The 22,231-nt window shown below is 54.2% G+C and overlaps 1 protein-coding gene and 1 long non-coding RNA gene across 13 annotated transcripts in view; one reads left to right on the plus strand and one right to left on the minus strand.

The window, feature by feature from the left end:
* Positions 1-22,231, minus strand: part of MYO18A (myosin XVIIIA) — a 94,002-nt gene that overhangs the window by 61,117 nt on the left and 10,654 nt on the right. For 10 of the 11 annotated variants that reach the window (XM_059149910.1, XM_059149909.1, XM_059149911.1 and 7 more), the window contains exon 2: positions 20,625-21,702. In XM_059149910.1, the coding sequence (XP_059005893.1) occupies positions 20,625-21,623 (999 nt within the window). In that variant the 5' untranslated portion in view covers positions 21,624-21,702. The remainder of the gene's footprint in view (positions 1-20,624; positions 21,703-22,231) is intronic. The other variant, XM_059149900.1, reaches the window with a different exon arrangement.
* LOC131816845 (uncharacterized) lies at positions 10-7,699 on the plus strand. 2 transcript variants are annotated; one of them, XR_009348202.1, is made up of 3 exons: positions 10-107; positions 1,577-6,332; positions 6,648-7,699. It is a non-coding gene; the product is annotated as an uncharacterized LOC131816845 (long non-coding RNA). The 2 variants fall into 2 exon arrangements; XR_009348201.1 differs by having other exon boundaries at positions 1,577-7,699.

Below are 22,231 nucleotides of genomic sequence, written 5' to 3' on the forward strand. Positions count from 1 at the left end.
CCCTGTTCCCCTCCTTCCCCCCAGGCCCCTCCCCCCCAGTTGAGCTGCCCAACCCTGGCTGCAGCCTGTCCCAGAGAGCGAGTGACCTCCAGGACTGCCGGGACCAGGTAGGCCAGGATGGAGAGGGTTACACAGTGTGTGTGGAAGGGGAAGAGGAGGCGCTGAGAGTGAGGGCACCGGCAGGGTGGTGGTGGTGGGGGGGCGGTTAGGCGGTGTTGGAGGGTTAGGGGCAAGGGACAGGGAGGGTGGGACTTTCCTCCTGACACACACCCGGGCTCCTGGACAGCTGGGCTGATATGGCCCCTAAAAATAGCAGAGGAATTTGAGATCTGCAGCCCCCGGCCCCACAGGCCAGGATTAAGACAAGCACATGCGCATTCACGCGCGCACACACACACACACACACACACACGCACACCATCATGCATGAACACTCAATCACAGTACTCTTGAGAACACACAAATCATAAGCTCACCCCAGCCATCTAATTACTGCGGCAGAGGCCAAGAAAGCCACTAACGTCACATCCAATCCAGTACATGGGGCCCGCTGCACGCTGTGCCCCATCGGCAGCCACGCAGCCATCCTGGAAAAGTCAGGCAGGAACAGAGACCCGCACGATTCGTGTGAGGCCCGCTGTGGCTGCTTTACCGGAAATACACTGGGGACATGCACGGAATCAACGGCCTTCTCCCTGCACATCCCCCCTCACCCCCCACTGCCGGAGACTGCGCAGGCACAGAGGAGGGTGTGCTGGGTGGGTCTTGGCCCTGCGGAGGAAATCGTGGGTGTCTGGCCAATGAGCAAGGGCTGCCGGTGAAAAGCCAGCGCTCCTTATCAAGGGAAAGCCTGGCCCTGCTCTCTGGGTAGGACCATTGGATGCCCAGACCAGGGCGGGGGGCCAACCCCATACCCACCCCCACCCCTGCCCCAGGCTCGCAAGAGGATGAAATGGGAGCTAGGGGCAGATGGGAAGGAGCCAAAAGACAGGCGTTTTGAGGCTGTCTCAGAAGCTGTCAGCTCTGGAGAAAAAAGGAAGCTGGTCTGTCTTTTCCTCTCCAGGAAAAAAAAAAAAAAAAAAAAAGGGTGGGGTGGGGAGGGAGGAAAGGCCTGGAACAGAGCTGTCACCTAACCAGTGTCCCACAAAGGGGGGCTGGATACCCCCAGGCCTGCCACCCCGGCCAGTCTTGTAAGCCCACTGGGTCCTGTAAACAGCATGACTTTCTCTGAGAAAAGGCTGGTAAGGGCACCTGGGTGGCTCAGTGGGTTAAGCCGCTGCCTTCGGCTCAGGTCATGATCTCAGGGTCCTGGGATCGAGCCCCACATCGGGCTCTCTGCTCTGCGGGGAGTCTGCTTCCTCCTCTCTCTCTGCCTGCCTCTCTGCCTACTTGTGATCTCTGTCTGTCAAATAAATAAAATCTTTAAAAAAAAAAAAAAGAAAAAAAAAGAAAAGGCTGGTAAGCACGGTCTAAGAGGACCAAAGCCCAGCGAAGCACCGCCCCCACCCCCCACCCCCCACCATACACTGGCCACAGGTGGCCATGAGGACATGGGGTTCCTGCCTCTGCTTTCCAGGGACTGCTGTGTCTCCCCAGGGAGATCTTCCGGGCCTTCCAGGGCATGTGCTATGCTGGAGATCATCACATCCCCAGGGCTTTCCTGACACAATGGTGCCAACCTTGGCAGCAGACTGAAATCCCCCAGGGGACTCAAACATACGGATGCCTGAATCACCCCCTTCCCCCTGGTCTCTGATTTAATTGGTCTGGGAGGGAAGTCTGGGCACTAGGATTTGTAAGAGCTCCCCCCAAATGATTCTTAGAGGTAGGCAAGGCTGACCACCGCTCAATTTGAAGGCAGCATAACACCTGGTGCGAAATATCCCTTTGCTGGGATGCCTGGATGGCTCAGTGGGTGAAGTGTCTGCCTTTGTCTCAGGTCATGATCCCAGGGTCCTGGGATCGAGTCTCGAATCGGGCTTTCTACTCAGCGGGGAGCCTGCTTCTGCCTCTTTCTCTGCTTGTGCGTGCTGTCTCTGACAAATTTTTTTTTTTTTTTAGATTATTTATTTATTTATTTGACAGACAGAGATCACAAGTAGGCAGAGAGCCAGGCAGAGAGAAGGGAGGAAGCAGGCTCCCTGCTGAGCAGAGAGCCTGATTCGGGGCTCCATCCCAGGATCCCGGGACCATGACCCGAGCCAAAGGCAGAGGCCTTAACCCACTGAGCCACTCAGGCGACCCCCTCTCTCTGACAAATAAATTTTTAAAAAACTTATTTAAAAAAAAAAAAGTGTTCCTTTGTTCAATCACTGAGTGCCTGAGTGAATGACGGAGGAAAGAAAGGAAGGACTTAACTGTGTGATCGTGGGCATGTGACTTGCACGGCCTTCATCTGCAAAATGAGGTTCTGCCTGCCAGTGACTCTTTGGCATGGTCAGTATATGAGCGGTAAAATCTCAGTGAGTGAAAGGATTTGGTTCTCAAAGTGTGGTCCCCGGACGGGCAACCCCTCCTCCACTCCAGACTTACTGATTCAGAAACTCTGGATATGGGGCCCAGCTCCTGTGCTTTAGCCAGCCCTCCTGGTGAGTCTGAGAACCACTTGAAGGAATTAGTCTTGGTGCACCGTGGTCAACAGGGAGACTTCCAGGTCCAGCCAGCCTAGCTCAGTCGTGGCTTGTTCCCATGGTAAGCTACACAGCTGAAGCCTGTGGTGTGATTTCTTCACTTCTACGAGGGGGGCAATGATAGTACTACCACCGAGGGTTCCTGCAGGCATTAAATGAATTAGTGCTTGCTCTAGGAACAGTGTCTCACACAGAAGTTTTCAATGAACTTACTGAAAAGGTTTTCCATACTTTTTAACCATTATTATCTATCTGGGATCATTAACGGGGGAGAAAAGAAAAATATCACAGCAAAATTTCCAGGTAACTGAAGACTAGTCCCATGAAGGGACAAAATATTTTCTATTTTGAGTAGTTTTCTAAATTCTGTTACTAATTTATAAATCATAAAAATAGACATTTTATAATTCTAAGTAAAACACTAAGTAAAACCCCTCTCAAACATCTCAAATTCGGAGCTTCCACTCTCTCTCTCTCTTTTTTTTTAAAGGTTTTATTTATTTATTTGACACACAGAGAGAGAGAGAGACACCAAGACAGGGAACACAAGCAGGAGGAGTGGGAGAGGAAGAAGCAGGCTCCCCACTGAGCAGGGAGCCCAATACGGGACTTGATCCCAGGACCCTGGGATCATGACCTGAGCTGAAGGCAGACACTTAACGACTGAGTCACCCAGAAGCCCCTGAGCTTCATCTCTTTCTTTTCTTTTTTTTTTTTTTTTTCTTTGAGAGAGAAAGAGTGAGAGAGAGCATGAGAGGGGAGAAGGTCAAGAGAGAAGCAGACTCCCCAAGGAGCTGGAAGCCCAACACAGGGCTCAATCCTGGGATTCTGGGATCATGACCTGAGCCAAAGGCAGATGCTTAACCAACTGAGCCACCGAGGCGCCCGAGCTTCGTCTCTTGAACCCACCTCGTTTCTACCCTGTACTGAGGGGCATGTCACCGCCACTGTGAGGACTCCGGACTTCCCAGTCTGGCTCCTGTCCTACCAATGCCCCTGGCCACTCCCAAAGGTCACCAGCCCTGTCCTAGGTACTGTAGCCACCTGGGGCCTTTCTCCACACCCCTTCTGGGAAGGCCAGAAGCCCTTTGTGTCCATCTATCTGCTTTTGTCCCCTCCCTGGTCAGGCCATCAGCTGTCACTCTGCCTGTCAGTGCAGGTGATCTGGACAGTCTCACTTCCTTCTAATAAGCAGTTTCTGTCAGAGGCTAGGAAACCAGATAACCAAGCCTGATACCACAGAGTCCAGAGCAAAGCCAGCAGATTACCAGAGAGCCACTCTCCTGTGAGAGTGGCTGGGTTTTCACCGGCAGACTTGCTGTCCTCTATTTTGCCTGCTTGAGGGCCTTCTAGGCCCACCTTCCATTCAGCAGTGCTCTGGAAGATGACTTCTGGGTGACCAGGGTGTCACTTTACCCTCAGAGTCTTGTCCTGGATTATTAGTCACCATGTGTGGATCCACTCCTCTTCTATTCAGACTAGATTCTGTTGGTTCTGTCTCTGAGTTGACTCGCATTACTGATGGAGATCTTCTCAAAGCAGCTTCTTCCCTCAGTGACAAGGGCAGGCTTCTTCATTCAGAGGGGAAACTGAGGCCCTGGTCACTCATTCAGCTTCACACACAGCCACACACACAGTCATCTGCTGCCCAAGGTCGGTGCAGCCTCAGGGCCAGGCCCGAGTCTTCAGGAAGCCCAACCTATGACCCCAGGCAGCCCAGCAGTCACACCAAGCCAGCCCACCTACAGCCCCCTGGACCTGCCTCCTGGCACTTCCCCTTCCCCTTTCTCCCTCCATCTCCCTTTCCCCAGCACACCTTGCTCTCACTTTCTCAGGCTGATCTTCCCAGTCCCTACCCTCATCACCACCAGAGCAAATGCCTCTCTCCCTTGCCCACCCCTTCCTATCTGTGGAGGTCCATCTCTGTTGAGTCTCACCTCCTTTATGAAGCCTTCCCTGGACCCCAAGGCCTGCCGGGCGACACAGTGCAAAGACCACCCACTCGCTGTCAGGCCCACCTGGGTCTGAATCCCAGCTCAGCAACTTTCTTGGTGTCTGACCTGAGGGAAAGTTACTCAGCTCCTTGGAGTTTCTACTGGCTTGCCTTATCATGGTCTACCCACTTTATGGGCTTGTGAGAATTTAAAGAGATAGTACACGTAAAGCACCTTGGCATTAGGCCTGGCAAACTGTAGGTAGTGATTAAATTATCATCAAAAACCACAGCCCTCACTGTCTATACCTAGACATCACCACATACAGTGCTTCTTTTTTATCCTCAATATGGTGCTCTGCTAGACACAACAGAAGAGGCATAGACACGACACAGGATTAGATTCGAAGGTCACTAAGCACATAGTAGGCGCTCAGTAAGTAGCCACTGGATTTGACTAACTCATCCGAAAGGTACTGTAAGATATACTGGGTGGAACACAACAGGGAAAAAAGGGATATCCGGACAGAGTCACAACTTCAACTACTCTGCTCTCCCATGTCGGTGGTGGTATGGGGTGAGGGAGAGGTCCTTAGTTCTGTGACCCTGGGCCCGGCAGGGTGGTGAAGGAGAGTGGGGTTGGGGGTTGGGGGGCTGACTACACGGCTACACGGGAAGCTCTGAGGAGTGAAGGAAGTCATTCCAGTACTCAACTAGTGGTTTGGTGTCACACCTTCAAGGTCAACACTGTGGGGAAGCCCAATGCCTGCTACTTTTTCTGTCTCCTCACAACTAAACTATGAGCTTCTTGAGGCAGGGGTGATATGTTCGTTGTTCACGGTTGTGCCCCCTGCACCCACCTAGCACTGGGCCCTGCTCAGAGACAGTGCTCGACACGTGAGTGAGCAAGCAGTTGAAATAAGGTGAAGCCGATGTAGACCCTGACCTCAGCAAACATGCAGACCAGAAGAAGAGACAACAAATGTACCCAAAGAATTAGAATTCGACTTAGAATCTGCTCTGTGTTCCAAAAGGGGCGCTGATAATGTTCTAGGGAGATTCTGAGGCAGATCTCTTTTCCTGTTGGGGAACGAGGCAGATAGCTTAGAGGCCGCTCAGGGCTGGGCCATGAAGGATGGAAGGAAGTCTGTCAGGAGGAGACGAGGGAGGAAGGGAATTCCAGGGTAAAGGACTAGAATGACAAAAGGTAAGAAACTGGGAAAGCATGAAACTGGGTGAAGTGTAGGACACAGAGAGGTAAACAATGCGAGACAAAGCTGGAAAGGTCAGTGGGGCCAGATCAAGAAGGCCTGTATGCCACAGTGGACAGGTCTGGTTTCAGCTGCCCACGATCCATCCTTCCATTTCCTGCCTAGAGCACCCCAATTTCAACCTACCCCAGCATGTGACTTGAGTTGGGCCCACAGCGTGTCATGACTCCAGACTACAGGGATTATTAGTTCATGGAAGGCACATGACCCAATCAGTATCAAGGCCATAGAATGAAACTCTGGGATTATTCTTTCCCCACAAGACCTGAAACCTGTGCTGTGCCATTTGCCCACCACTTGTTTGAGGACCAAGCCGACATGGAAGACGAACTGAGAGACCTAGAAAAGGCCTGGGTTCTAGATAAGGCTGAGCCTATAACCAGTTCTACCCCTGGAATGTTTCAGATGTTTGAGCCTCTGCAGTTCTTCTTGTTAAACCTGGTCAGCTGGGCTCCATCACTTACAACAGAAAGGGTGGTGCCTGAGGACAAAAGTGAGGTAAGCAGCTTAAAGACAAAGCAGGCACATTCTGAGCACTAGCTGTGGCTCTGGGACAGTGCAACTTTTTTTCCTCACAAAATCCTGGGAGGTGAGTGCTGCAAAAGGGGAATGGTGGTTTGGGAAACTGAGGCTTACAGAGGTTAAATAACTTGCCTGCAACCATATGGATAGTGACTGGCAAGGCCTGGGTTAGGACTCTAGTTATTCTGACTCCAAGCCTGGCTCCTTCCACTCTGCCTCTTGCCTAGAAAACAGTGGGAGTCATAGCAGGTTTCTGGAGAGTGAAGGGGCATGATTAAACCTGTGCTTTAGGAATGCTCATCTAACAGAAGGATGCTGGGAAGCAAAGGAGGCTGGAAGCTGAAAGACCACTGGAAGTCAACGTTATGGCCAGAGGAAAGATGGGCGGGGGTCTGCCCTATTCTGGTAGTGGGAAGAGAAGGTGATGCAAGACAGAGAATTGGTGGCTGTGGGGGAGGCTGGAAAGCGGACGGGGGTGATAGTTGGGAAGAAGATCTAAAGCCTCCAAGGTTTCAAGCTGTCAAGACTTCAAGAGGACAGCCTGAAGCCACTATCCAAAACAGGAATGTCAGATGGAGGCTGACTTCAGGAGATAGCTTGAAAAAGCACTGAGCCTGGCATTCTACCTAACATCTTAAAAGAATACTGCTCTGACCCTATTTGTCTCTCTAGTTCCTCTTTAAATCAAAATTCCTTTAAAAAGGTCTAGAAACAGTCTCCACATATGAACACTTATCGTATAGTGCTTGTATTATTACTAATTTGCAATGTTAAAATGTCATCAGTACAACTCCTTATTTAGGGACGTTAGGGGGCATGCATTCTTTCGAGGAGGTGGTGAAAAGTGCAAGCCCAGCCTGGGCCCAGACACTCAGGCCCTTGCGGCAGGCAGTAGGCGGTCTTGGCCAGTGGGAGCCCGGGCCGCGCTTCCTGGCCCCGCCCACCAGCCGACAGACGCAGGGGCGGGGCCAGCTCCCGCACACGCGCAGTGCGCTCGGAGCTACAGGACGCACCCGCCCTGCAGCGCCTCCGGAGCCCGGCAGAGGGCGGCCGCCCCCTTCTCGCCAGCCCGGCTGCCTTAGCCGCGGGATTTCACCTCCGTCCAGGCCACGCCCCCAAGAGGCGTCCCCCGGGAGCTCCAGACCAAGGGGGCTGCCGCGGCAAGATGGCCTCTCGCTTTATCCTGGAAGGGTATAGCGAGAAGGGGCAGCGTTGAGCTCGGCGCTGCCTTTGTTTTAATCGCCGGTCCATCCCCCCAACCGCCCCTGCATATAGTGGGCACTCAATAAATGCTTATTGATGGAATAAAAGGGATGAATGAACGACTATGTGAATAAATATAAGACTCCGGAGACGCTTTAGTCCTGTGGGCTGGGAGGAGGTCTGGGAGTAGCAGTCTAGGAAAGTCAGGGAGAGAGGGTCGCCCCAGATCACTGCCTTCACTACCACTGAGGCATAGTGCTCGGCACTCCCCCAGCGCCTGCCTTAGCACACCCAAGGTTTTGCTCACAGGCACAGAGCCCAAGTGGTGACATCTGGGTTCGTCCTCTCCGCTAAGACTAGCAGTCTGTCCCCTCAGAGTGAGATCGTTGCTGCCTGCAGAGACCACTCCAGTAGGCCTGCTGCTCCCCGAAGACGCTCAGCTGCGGGGGATTTCCTCATGGCCCCTGGGGATTTCCAAACTGCCTCTGCTTAGCCAAACTCCCACAAGGCCCAAAACCAAGGGTGGCTGGTCTTGACAAAATCCTCCAGACCCCTGCCCAAATCCCACCCAGACTTGGTTCACTTCTGAGTCTACCAAATGTACGGCATACACAATATTCCCATCCCCAACCCCCTCTGGCAGACATGAGAATAAGCATAATGAACTATTGTTCTCTTTTTCACATAAATGACAACTCTTTTCTATTTCCAGGGAAGAAAAAAAGGAAAGCCAGTTTAAGGGTCAGCCATACAAATTTAAATAAAACCTCAGTAAGGTCTTTGCGGGTGTGAGAGCTGGAAATCCAAGGTGCTTATTCTCTGAGTCAGGGAGCTGCTTTAGACAAGCCTCGGGTTCCTCCAAACACTGGGCACTCAGTACATGTTTGAGGATCTGTGTGTTCGCCTCTGGAGGCTCTGGTTGGACCTATTTCTAGAACCCTTTCAAGTGAAAATAAATCGCAAACTCAGCCTCCATAGAAGTAGGAAGGATGAAGCCAAAGCTTCTCCTTTTCCTACGAGCCTACCACCTCCACATTAACAGCCTTGGCCAAAGCCACTGGGGCATGTGAGCACCTGTGTGTTACAAGGCTGGGCAGAAAACATGCTTGGCAAGGTGGGGAAACACTGCCCCAGATGTGGTGGCCCACGGCCAGGGACCTGTCGGCCCTGGGGCATCAGGATTCCAGAGTTGGTAAGTGTAGAAATTGCCAGAGAGGAGGAGGCTTCCTTCCTGAGAGGAAGGGAAAATGACACCAACCCCAGCCTCACCAGGGGCACTCCAAGAGGACAGAATCCTTCAAAAACATCCCACCATTTTTTTTCTGGGAGCTATCTGGAGTTGCACTGTGCAGCAGGCAATAGCCATGTCTGGCTACTTAAGTTTAATCGAAACAATGGGCATACTTCGGATTAAATTAAAACAAATTAAAAAAATAAGATTTAGTTCCTCAGTCATGCCAGCCACATGTCAAGTGCTCAGTAGCCACATATGGCTAATGGCTACCAAGTTGGAAAGGAGAGACTATGGAACATTTCCGTCTCGGCAGAACGTCCTACTGGACAGCTCTGATCCAGAGAGTCCTCTTTTCAGTGGGCCCTGGTCAGCCTTGCCAAAGACTCCCTCAGGTGTTGCCCTTGGCCCCTGCTGTTCTCTCCCACCCCCTGCCCCCGAGTCTGCTGAGGCTCCCGTCTCCTTGTGCCTTGCCTTGACCCCTAAGGCCTCAGAAAGACCTGGGGGAGGGGGACACCATTGAGCCACAGTTGAACAACTAGCCAGGGAGCAGAAGCCAGATGCAGAGGGGCTATAAAAGGCAAAGCTGAATGGAAGCCAGCCCCCACTCCAAGGCATCCCAGGCCTGGGAGAAAGCCCCTTAGTGCCACACAATTGTTCCTTGTTTCTGCAGCATCTCTGGACCAGGCATGGGTAAGACATCTGGAATGTAGTGGCCTGAGGGCTTCCCCACACCACGGGCTGCCGAACTCATCTGATGTTAGGGCTCCCAGAGAGAGACGTCCCAGCAGAACCCTGAACTGTCAAGGGCAAATAAGGCCCATAAAGCCTTATTCTGAGCAGCATGCCAGGAATTCTGCCCATGGGGCAAATGGGGACTGCAACTGGCCACCTCCCTGCGTCACTCGCTAGATGAACCAAATGAGGAAGAGGGGGAGGAGGGCATGGTGGAGCAAGGACTTCAGGGCACACTCGCCATGCTAGAGAGGCAGAAACAAGCTTCCCCAGCCCAGGATCCATGGAGGAATAAGCGAACAGAAAGTACACAGATCTGACAGCTACTAGTTTCTGCTGGGTGCTTCATATGAAAGGTTTTGCCACAGGATTTAGAAAATCCAAGTGGGAGTGTCCGGGCAAGCTCATATGTAAAGCAGAGAACAGGCCCAGGAATGGGTATGGTCGGGACTGCCTCTCTGTTCTGGCCTCAGCTCCTGCTTAGCCCTAATCCAGAAGCAAGACAGGCACGAAGAAACAAAAGACGTTGTAGAGAGACCACGAAAAAGTAGTGTCTTTTCCACTGGAAAACAAGTAGGTAGAAAGAAGTCAAGAACCCGAAGGGAGGGAGTCATCGGAAAAGGAGCACAATTTTAAGGATGCATCGAACTACAGACTAGTATGGACAAACCTCTGAGGCCATCATGTGGCCCTGAGTAAACACGGGGACCAACCTGGGTCTTATTTCCCTGTCTTTACCCAGAGGGCCCTTTGGGGAAAAGCATCATTCGAGGGACAATTGTAAACTGTGCTGCACTGCCCCCTAAGCCCGCCCCCCACCAGCAGCAGAGCTGAGTCATTAGCAGGCCTGTGGCATTCCTGGGCAGATGGCCCATCAAGTTCTCAGGCACCAAGTACCTCCCAGCACCTTACGGACAGATTAAGGATGAGGGTAATGCCATTCTAAGTGATTCGCGGGTATTGATTCATTTAATGTTTAAAACCACCTTATAAGAAAGTATTATTATTATTTTACGATGAGGAAAGGTAAACACAGAGAAATTAAATTACTTGCCCAAGGTCACACAGCTAGGAAGCAGCAGAGTCAGGATTTGAACCCAGGAGTCCAGCTCCGGCGTCCATGTTGTACCCAATATACCCCAATGTACTAATAACACCACCATCTGCATTCTTCCGAATTGTAGGCCTTTTCCCCTGTGCTGCCTGCCTCCTCCTCCTCCTCCCTGAATGAGCTGAAATCAGTTCCTACAGCCAAAACCAGCCCTTCCATCCAACTTCATATTTGCCAAGCATCTGTTTCTATAGCAACAATAAAATCTACAGCTTGGGGATTTTCGAAGAGAATGAGTAGGGAGGGAGAAGAGGGGACCCTTTATGACATGGGTCCCTCTTTTAAAGGCACAGGAAAGAGACCTGAGAACTGATGTGTTAATAAGGTAGATGCAAGGCCCTTGCTGGGAGCCAGAAAACTCTGCCATGCCCTGCCCTGGAGACCACATCCTCTGGTCTGGAGAGAGAAGGGGAAGGCCGGTTAGAAGAATTTGAAGCCAGCGGCAGAAATTCTTTGGAAGAGTCTGAGAGAAAAAGACACCTGGCTTAAATTTTGTAGGATAGGGGTGTGTGTGTGTGTGTGTGTGTGTGTGTGTGTGTGTGTATGTACATGCATGTGTGTCCCAAGCCATTTTCAAACTGGGTATCCTGTCCCAGAGCCTGGCTCTGAGCTACAGGTAAATGCCAGGTAGTGATGGCCAGTGGCAGGGAGCAATAAAGAAACTCTAGAAGAGGTACATAGACAGGTACCAGACAGGTACCTGCATGCCTGTGGGGGGTAGTGGACCTCCTGCCAGAGAGGATTAGAGTACCCTGGGTGGAGTCGTCAGGTAGGTGCCCCTCACCTTCACCACACCTAGGCCTCATTCTAGCCTGCTACCCCCAACCTCATTTAAATAAGAGAACACCCGTCAGGGTCCAGAATTCCTGAGGTCAGGATCAGGATCACGGCAGGCCGCCTGTGCGAAGGGGAGCTGGAATGTTTGCTGGTCGCTTGATTCTAGGAAGACAGTTCACAGCAGTCCCCCAGGCTTCCCAGGGGTAGGCCCAGTTTCCCTTCAGTATCAATTGAACTTGCTGCATGGCCAAGAAAAATGGGGACTCGCTCTTACCGGGTACCTGTGCCCTTTAGCTAACCTAGGCCCCCTGAAGGGGAAGATCCCAGGCCATGCCAGGCCCAGCACAAGCTGAATCCCCAGTGCCCTAAAACCACAGGCTTCCCCAGCCTTGACAGATTCAAGGATGGCAAGCTAGATGATGCCAGCCACTCGCGGGGGAAACCTTCTACTGTTCTAAGCCAGCTTCTGTAGTGGGCTCCACAACTAGACCAACCCATGGATGAGAGAGGCGGGGGCCGGGAGAGGCAGGACGAGGGCTCCCAGCAGGAAGAACCGACAGGGAGACGGTATCAGACCCTGGAAGGCGCTGCTGGGATCCGCAGACACGTTCTCCATGATGAGATGGGGCTGGGCACGAAATGGGGTGTCACAGAGTCATGACCATCTCATGCTGCCTGACAGTGCCATCACTGCTTGGCCTCTAGCCCATGCCACCCTGGGCTGAGATTGATCCCTCTGCAGATGTCTTCTGTTCTGGGGAAAACACAGGCCTCCTGGTCACAGGGATGGCATCTTCAGCCTTTCTCCTCCACGGAACCCAAAGGGTGACATGGGGCTGGCACTCCCCACGGCCTCTGACATCCAACCTCGATTGCGCTAAGGTTCTGGGGCCACTTACATCTGGCCTTCCTACAGCCCAGAGCCATGCCCCCCACTGCCCACTCCATCTCCTAGCCCTCTTCTGCCCAGCACCAGGGGCAGCCTCCGTCTTACCGCCAGGAAAAGGAGCCTAGGAGGCACCCTGTGAGAGACCCCCCTCCCTGTGGGTACCCTGTACCCACAGGGCCTGGCAGTGAGAGAAGCTGGGGAGGGAGAGAGGAAGTGAGTCAGCTCCTTGCAGAAATGGGAGTGGAAGGGAGGGGCCAGCGGAACTGAGATCAAGGGGCAAAGGGCACAGAGGCAGGAAAGGGTCACTCAGAGAGGGAACCAGGCCCTGGAGACATGATAAGGGTGACTAACTCTCCAGGGCCACCTCCTGCCCAGGCTGGGTAGCCCCCACAGGCCAGAGAACTTGGGTCTGGCAGCCACAGCCCCACCTGAGGATGGAATCCAAGGTAGCTCCCCTTCCTGACTCACTCACCCAGGGAGGAAGTGAGGCTTGTGGGATATGGCCAGTCATGTTCTTTCCTCCCCAAGGGGGAGTTTCTGGTGCCCAAGGCCTCCCATTGCCTCTCCTGAGCTCCAGGTTCCACCTGACCCAGTGGAGAGACAGATATTTGCATTTCCCGTGGAGGGTGGGAGTGGGGCCTTGGCTCCAAGAGCAGAGCTGGTGGGGTGGCCTAGAATGGACCCTGGCCCTATCTGGCAGCCAAATGCCCATGTGGGAGCTGTCCCCAGGCTCCAGCTGGAATCTGTTGCTCTGACAGGGAAAAATCCTTGCTGTGAAAATTCCCAGCCTGCTGACATTCCAGCACGCAGGCAGAGTGGGAAAAGCAGCCGAAGGAGAGAGGGAGCCATGAGCCCTGCTGGGCCACATCCTCCCCGTCAGAGACCTGCAGCTAGGATGCCAAGGACATTGCTCCCAGGTCCCCTGGGCTGCACACTATATGACCCCCGTAAAACCCCAAATCTGCTACTCATCCAAGCCCAGAGCCTTTCCAAAAACACCAATGCGGGGCCAGGAGGCAGACCATCCTGCAACCTGCTCCTGGATGCCTAGAGTCCCTGTCTCCTCCATTCCTGTGGGGGCTGCTGAGTGCCCAGGGACAGAAGAAGTGGAGTCCGGGGGTGAAGGTGGGACAGGTACCATGGACAAGTCACCAAGGCGAGTCAGGGTGGGCGGGGCGGAGTGGGGGAAAGGGTTCTAGGAACCCAAACTGAGGTAAATGAGGAAAACCATGCAGAGAGAATGGGAAACCAGTTCCTGAGCACAGAACCATCTTCTTTCCTTCAACAAACATCCCACAACTCTCACGAAGCCCTTCTGCACTGGAGAAATGAGGTGACTAACGAACAACAATCTTGATGACTGTAATGAAGGAGAAGGAGGTGACCACTCAGAGGGTCAGGGAAGGCTTCCCTGAGGAAGTGACATTCAAACCGGGGCCAGCGCCTATGAGGGCAAGAGGATGGGCGAGGAAAAGCATGACATACATAAGGAACAGCAGGGACTCCATGGTAGAAGCCAATGAGAACTCTTTGTTACATACCCACCACCTGCGAGGCCCTCTGCCACTTGAAATGAATACCTAATTTAAGTTTGCACGAGGCCCGTGCTCACCTTTCCCCCACAGTGCACCCTAGGAAGCAAGAGTGTGCAGCCCCCGTGGGACAGGAGAGGACCTGTCTTCCATCAGAGGTGACGCTCTGGGGGGGTCCCACCACCCCAAAGTACTGCAGATGTCCATATTAATGTGTCAGTAAGGGCCAAACGGGCCAGCATCCCAGTCCCTCTCCCAGCTCCCACCCGATGTAATCCCACTGCTGCCGTGTGGGCTCGCTTCCTCTGGCTAAACTTCTGGAAGGACAGTCTCACCGTCCTGTAGTTCACAATCCACAGAGTAACAGCAAGAATGGCCAGTCACTCCTCGCTTCCCTCCCCTTCTGGAGGCGAGGCCTATAGAGGCCAAGAGGACATAGGCCTGGGCTGGCCGGTGGATTTATAAGGATACGCAGATACTGTGTTCCCCTGCCCCATACATCGCACTCATGAAGGGCAAGGAGCTGATATCCTAAATTCAACTCCCAACAAGGGACTTTAAATTGCCTTGAAACCTTTGGCCACAGACTTATCCTTAACCGCTTGGTGATCTGGTATCCTCGTCTGTGAAATAAAGATGATTGCATGACCTGCTGCAAAGGGTTGTTGAGCACTTTCAATGAGTTAGTATGTGTAAAGCAGCTAGAGAGGTGCCTGACAGAGTGAACACTGGCCACCATCCTCAGCCCAGCTGTCCCCTCTCATGACCGGCCCCCAGGGCATTGCTGTTCTGGGGAATCTTTACCAGATCAGTTAATCACCACCTGGGAAGACGACCGTGCCATGCGCTGCCTTCCCCTGGGACGAACACCCTACCTGCTTCCCTGCCTGCCCACACCACCCCCCCCCAAGTCAGTGCAAAGCGGCTGGGCTAAGCCATGCTGGGGGAAGACTGTTGCGCCCTGATTCTGAGAAACTCATAGCGGGAGATCAATGCAGCCAGAGTGGGGACCCAGGTCTGAGGAAATAGTTTCCCAACTAAACTAGAGCCAACAGCTGAAAACATGAGCTTTGCTGACACTGTCCCCTGTATTTAACAGAACAGAAGCGACTGCCAAACACCACGCGGGGCTCTGAACTAGGCTCTCCCCCCAGCTCCTCCCTTCTCCCCCAACCAAACTGCACAGCAGGAGGTGGGGGGCCATGAAGACTCCACTCCTTCCCAGCGCCTATCTGGCACGGTGGGCGCCCACAGTGCTACTGGAAGCCTGGGGCACATCCATCTGCACTGCTCAGGACTGACAATGGAAGCGCCAGGCAGCCCCAGCAGGCCGGGGGGGGGGGGGGAGCCCCCTCCCCAGCTGGGTCACTGGCCCCCTACCCCCACTGACACTACTCTCCACCTCCAGCTAAGGCAAATGAGGAGAGCCCAGCAGCTCAGTGGTGTTGGGGTGGCGGGGAGCGCTGCTGGCAGGCAGACCGCGTGCTTGTGGTTTCTGGGAAACGCTGTAGCGATCTGCAGCATTTTTAAAATACTTGTGTTCCCACCCGCCACACGCCCCCCTTCACCCCACTCCTCACCCACCCCCAGTCTGGGTGTTTGCATATCTGGTATTTTCCAGAACCATTTCAACGTAAATAAGAGATTAGAAGGGAGCAGAAGACCCAGTGGCCAGGGGGTAGCAGGGTGGGCCCCAGGGAGGGGTGTGGCCGGGGGGGGGGATGGTGCTGTGGCCAGGGCTGGATGGGGCCAGTGTGGGCCACCTCAAACCGAGGCCCTGCCCCCACACCAGGGCGCCAAGCGGTGCTGGCGAAAACAACCAATGACCATGACGTGTACCCACACCCAGCTCAATGCGGCCTGGGCACTATGCCCACCACCCACGGACTGGGTGGCCAGGGCACTCTGGGGCTGTAGTTCGTCTGGCAGCTCGTCAGGAAGAAGGCAGAATGTGCCTCTGAGAAAGAAAGAAGACCTAGCAGAATAGATATGACCCTGTCCACCAGGCTATCCTGTTGGTCCCATGCATCCCACTAATCCAGGATAGATAACCGCCAAAATGCTCCCAAAGACCTTTCACCCATCAGCTCTCCAGCCACCTCATCACCAAAAGAATTGAGTCTGGGTTCTACTCTGAGGCCCCAAGCCAGAGCTCTCACATGGCAAGACTGATGGCAGACGTGCCTAAAGCTTTGGCACAAAATGAAGAATTTTTTGTTTCAATCAAGCAAACAAACAAACAAAAAAACCCCAAACCCCTCCAAGGATCATCTGGAGTGACTCTAGTAACAGAGGTGTTCTAGAACACTGAGCCCAGGCAGTATCAGGCAGCAACACCATGACCAGAAGCCCCAGGGACAGCCCATGGGCCTGGCAGACCTGGGCCAGGACGATTTTCTGTCTTCCCTTGGTACTCTCCTCCTGAAAGTCCCTGGCGGTCAGGGGACGAGGTTGGTGATACTCATACAGCTTCTGCCCAAGGGTTTAGGGCTTCCTGGCAGAGGGACACCTGCCGTTCTCCCGGATGCAGGCAACCCCGACCTGCCAGTCACCTTTCAGGCCATTGATTTCCATCGATAAGCCTGAGATGCTGGAAAAATCTAGGGAGCACCCAGCATCCCAGCTCTTCCTTCAGCTGGGTGTTTCTGAGGACGGGGCTACTGGGAAAGGGTTGGAACAGAAGCATCATGAGTTCCCCTTAGAAAGAAAACCTTACCAGGAACAAAGACAGGAAAGCACATCAGGATGGGTTAACTAAGGAAGCAGCAAAATTACCTTCCCTTGATGGCTTCAGAAACCAGGCAGGGGGAAAGGTACTAACCATCATCCTAGGCATTTACTACCTCCCAAAATCTATGGAAGGTGGTTTACACATGTCTATGTAAGCAAACCAGGTGACTGGTTTACAGACATGAGAACCTCTTAAGGAACCTCGTAGCCCTAGAACCTTTGAGTAGAAACTCCACAGTCCAAGCGGAGAAGAAATCATATCACAGATCTCTGGGAAATGCCTGACAGCTCCATACAGAGCCCGAGGAAGCAGGCCTGACTGCAGGGGGCAGGTGCCTTGTTGGAAATCCCCACCTCACCCCTCCCACCACAACTTCGGAATCTCAGGGAAGCAGCCCTTTCTGGGTGGAGCCCCCTTGGGGGCTAGCTCCCCTGGCTCTTGGTGGCAGAGGGACAGTGACATCAGCTGGGGGTAAGCAGGTGGGCTTTTCGGAGCTTGGCAGGAACATCCTACATCCCTGCTCCCTGCAATGGGTCCACTGAGGATACAAACAGAAGGGTGCAGCTCTCCACCCTCCCGGGCCCTCATCCTTCTCAGTGGGCCCTTGACTTTCCCACTCAGATTCATGGAGCAGGAGAAAAGAATTTTGATCCAGCTGGGGTTTTCAGATCCTTGTCGGTACCAACACTCTCTTTCATCTCGCCAGACTCGGGGAATGCTTTGCCTTTAGACAATTTAAGAGTAACTGATCCAAAACCAAATACCCTGAAACACTTTCCCTGAGGAGCCAAGGGAGGAACTCAGCATCCTCCTCCAAAGCTGACAGCCCATTTGGCTCTCCTCACCTCTCTCCCCCACACCAGTCAGTCACGTCCGAAATCCCTCTCCATCGCCACTGCCCTACCCGAGTGCGGGCCTCCATCCCACTAGGATGACAGTGACAGGGCCCTCACTATTTTCCCCATGGCTGCTCTCGCTACACCCAAAAGCATTCTCCACAGAGATTTTCTAAGATTTGTTCCCACCACTTCCTGATTAAAGAGCTTCTCACCCTTCGGTTGAAGTTCACATTCCCTAGGCTAGTTCACAAGGGCCTTTGTTGGCCTGTCCCCTGCCTGCTGCTTCTGCTGCTTCTCTCAATCCTCATTCCCCATGCACTGTCCCCCAGCTTTATCCCCCCCCCCATGTGTCATTCTCTCTCCAACCTCTAGGCCTTGGTATGTGTCTCTCACAGCCTTCCCCTTCCTCCTGCCTCCCCTGCATTCATCTCCCACCCAGATGGCAGCTTTCCCTGGGATCACTCCCAAGACTGGTCTTCCGGTCCCTCCTCTGTGCTCCCTGGGACCCCGTACTGGCCCCTGTTGGGGAGCTTCTCAAACAACACATCCCCTGCTACTTGACTGTCTCTTCCGCTAGACCGTGAGTTCTGAGGGGCCTGGGGCTACATGCGGCTTGCTGCTGGCTCCCCAGATCTAGCTCACCGTGGGTGCTCAGCGCATGTCTGTTTAACGAGTGGAGGGGAAGACTAGATGGGGGGAGAAGAGCTGTGTGTCCCAGGCCTGCTGAGGGATCTCTATCAGGGCTCCATGTCTATCCCCCTGCTGTGGCTCACCCCTACTCCCAGTGGAACCTTGCTGGCAGCTACAGGGACACACGGAGGTGTGAGCCAACCATTCTTGTGAGAAGGAAACCCGAGGGGCTGTCTTTCCCTGGGGCCTTCTGAACAGGCCATGGAGAGGAGCCATGACGCCTGGTCTCCATCTGTGTGCAGAGAGAGAACAGATGGCCGGCCGGTTCCCTCGGAGCTCCCTGGGGACGGGCCATGTGTGGACACTGTTGATGGATGGCGTGACGGGCAGGGTGGCCGCCGGGAGCCGTCCTCGCGGGGCCAGAGTTGTCAGAGTACCCCACCCAGGAGCCTCAGGGAAGTGGGAAGACTCTTCTTGGCATGGAGCTGAGCTTAGAACGGCTGCCAAGGAAAGGAGCCGGAGCGGGAGTGGGAGGAAGAAGAGGAGACGGAGGAGGAGGAGGAGAGCCACCGTGGTGGCCGCGGCACTCCCACACCAGCTCCCGGTCTGTCCCGGGAGGCCAGGAAGCCGGGCCCGCTCTGCTCCTCCCTGCGGTGGCCTGAGTCCCCGCCACCTGCCAGGGAGGGACAGATGCAGGGCTTCCTTAGCCCTGTGCTTCTCACTGTCCTCTCACATGGTTCTCAGAGACTCATGAGGTTGGAGTTTGCTGTGTGGCCCCTGCCGGATTCCCCTAGGCATCAGCCTGGGGAAGAAGTCCTCTAGGCACCGCTGGGCTTGCCCCACAGGGGCTGAAGCAAGCCAGCATCTCAGGGATACCAGCTCCGGCGGTACTGGGGAATCTACTGGGGCCTCCGAAGCCGAAACACCCCCTTCCCCAGGGATGGGGGAGCAGCCGCTCATTGGAAAGGGAGAGCGGCTGAGAAATACGAGATGCCAAGATGATCCCTAGGCTATAAAGAGCAAACAAAATAGCATCTGGGATGCCAGGCCCAGGGCCCCACAGAGGCCTGTGCTGTGGTTCAACAGGGAACTGGCAACAACCCCCCCAGGGGATTCATTCTTGAAGAAGAAAATTCCATCTGTTAAAAATAACGTCCGCCTGGGAGAAAGTAGACAGACATGGTATGGGCTCTGGTTCTAGGATAAAGCCCACTCCCGCCACACTGTGGTTCCCTGAGCTCAGTCTAGTCCGGTGACTGGCACACAGTACCTGCTCTGTGTGAGTTTCTGGAATGAATGAGTCCAGGTCCTTCCCTGGTTCCCACAACAGGCTCCCTCCCACTCACTATCCCTTACTGACTAGCAAAACTGCCTGAGCTCTGCTGGGCCCAGGATAAAGGAAGGTCTGGAACCCACCTCCTGTGCTTCCTGCCAGACTCTGACCCAGCCGCTCCCAGGCCCTCCAGGCCCTCCATGCTGCTCAGCTGAGCTGCCATCTGAGTATCTGCTTCCCCTCCCAGGGAGAAAGCTCGCATCAGGACTCTGGCTGCTTCCTTAGCATTTCCTCCTACTTCTGACTTTGACCCATCTGGCCGGTCACTTAGTGCTGACAGGTTCTGGCCAGGCTGGACACTGGACCAGATCTGGGCAATCCTAAAGCCCACAGCTGGGAGACAGGGATGGCCAGAGGCCAACCTGTCATTCCTGTTCTGTCTCCAGTGGAACATTCCAAACTGATACATAGCTACTCTATTGAAAGACCCCTGGGGTTAGAGATCACTGTCCCCGTGGAGACCGTCTCATACATAGACTAAATCTTTTCTGCTCCTATGTCACCCCCTCCACTGCTGTTTTGTGTGGGCCAGATAAAGGCTGGGGTCTCGGGGACACTCAGGTCATACCTTTTCTGTGGGCTTGATACCTGTTATGTTTCTGGGGTGTTTTCTTCCTCCAGGAGAGGTAATAAAGACTCTTAGAACCCAGGTGATCTGTATAAATCAGGTCCAGTCACTCCCCTGCTTCAAACTCCACAATGGTCCCATTTCATTGGGACAAAAATCTAAATTCTTATCATGACTTACAAGGTCCTTCATGATCTGGCCTCTACTTGTCTCTGTAACCTACTTCCTATTCAGCTCCTCATTCAAGGGCAAGAGGAAGCCTGAAGTCATCTTACCCAAGAGCTCGCAGAACAGCTGCACAGCCTAGATGTTCCAAGACAGCCCTGATTTGAAATAAGTCATCTTTTTCTTTCAAGTCTAATGCCCAAAGATGGGACTCCTCTCTTTTTGTCCAGATGCTGGGCTGGACTAGTAGTCCAGACTATCTCTCATCTGAAGTGACCCATGTGAGCCTCCGTGCCCTGATTTAGGGCTCAGGAAACAAGGTGCCCAAAGCCCTCACCCTTGTCTCCTGAAGCCTATATCCCCATGGACCAACCCATGCTAAGGTGGTTCCACCCTGCAGGCCAGGTAAGTTGTCACTGGGGCCAAGAAGTGGCACAACTTCACAGCTCCTGAGTACCCCAGTCATCCACCCAAGTACAGTTCCCAATCCTGGCTCTGGCCCAGCTGCACAGGGGGACACTCACATCAGCTGGCTCCCTGCGGGGTCCGTCGCCGCTCCGCAGCCAGCTCCGGCTCAGCTCACTGAGCTCCGGGATGGGTTGCACCTTGAGCCGCACGCTGTCCCCAGACTGCCGGATCATCTCCACGATCTCGTCCCTGGACTTGCTCTCCACGTTGTGCCCATTAATCTCCACCAACCGGTCACCTGGCACCAACCCCAGGGCCAGGTCCTTGGTGCCTGCGCCGGGCTCAGCAAAGTGAACCACCCTCCGGTAGACCTGGCCCTCGGGACCCCGATCCAGCATGGTCGTGCGGCGCAGGGAGAAGCCGAAGTCTCCAGTGGGCCTCCGCTGCAGCTCCAGCTCCCGGAGGGCGGGTGGTGGCAAGGGCACCACGGGGGGCAAGCGCAGGTCAGCTGGGAACCTTTTCGTCACCAGCTCCGGGACCTGTGACCGGGGCCCTGGCCGAGTGAGGCCAGAGCCAGGATGCTGCACCAGCTGTCCCTCGAGGGTCCTCACCTCCACCTGCGGGGATGGGGCAGCAGAGTGTTCGGAAGGGGTGGAGGTCTCTGAGGCACTCTCATCCCGGCTCCGCTGGGAGAAGGAGAAGCGCTTGACGATCATCTGTGAGTTCTGCTTGGCCAGGGAGCCGAACTTGGCCGCCCGCTGCAGCACCGAGCCCCGGAAGCTGCCTTCCTCGCCCTTGAGGTCATCGCTTGAGCTGGCGGTGCTCAGGTGGCCCGAGTCCAGGATGACGCTGCCCCTGTTGCTGTCGGAGTCGATGTCAGTCAGGTGCAGGTCAGAGCCGCTGGCCACCTTGATGGGGATGGGGTTGGAGATTTCCAAGCGTGTCTTGGACTCACGTTTGGAGGAGCGGTTCAGGTTGAAGAAGCCGCGACGGAGGCTCATCTCCTCGAGGCTCCTCAGCTCCGCGGCCGACATCCGCTCCTTCTTCTCCTTCTTCTCCTTCTTCTCCTTCCGCCCACCATCTTTGTCCTTGTCTTTCTTCATTAGGTTAAACATGGTGGGGTGTTGCTTTCGGGGGGGCACCCCCGGAGGATTATGGGTGCTTAGCACAGGGTGCTTGTACCCCACCTTGCTGCTGCAAACAGAAGTGGAGAGAGAGAGAGAAAGAGAGAGAGAGAGGGAGATGTTATTTGCACAGAGCCTGTTCCCGTGTCTCTAGTCCAGACAAGGTGAACTAATGAGCACAGCTCCCCCTCACCGACAGCAGGCTCACTCTGTGCCAGGTGCTTGGCTTGATACAATACGGTCTCTGTTAAGTTAATCCTCACAGCACTGCTACGAGAAGGTCTGCGATTACCCCCATTTTACAAATAAGAAAACTTGAGGTTTTGATAAGGGTTGTAAAAATGCAAACTCCAGAGCCTGTCATCACCTTTTATCCCTGATAGGTGTGCACCGAGGTGGCTCCCAGAGCTCGGACCTCCTGGCAGGACGGTGCCATCAAGCCGACCTGGGGCCTGAGTCAAGATTCAACACAAAGGAAGAAGGAAAGGGACACAAAAGCCGCCTTAGCCACTGCCTGACAGAGAAGCTCAGAGCACCAACCCTTATGTTGTGATTTCCAGCTGCTGGGCGCGTGACCCACACTCTCATTTGAGCCTTGC

The sequence above is a fragment of the Mustela lutreola genome, chromosome 15 (assembly GCF_030435805.1).
Source record: "Mustela lutreola isolate mMusLut2 chromosome 15, mMusLut2.pri, whole genome shotgun sequence".
In the NCBI taxonomy this organism is placed as follows: Eukaryota; Metazoa; Chordata; class Mammalia; order Carnivora; family Mustelidae; genus Mustela; species Mustela lutreola.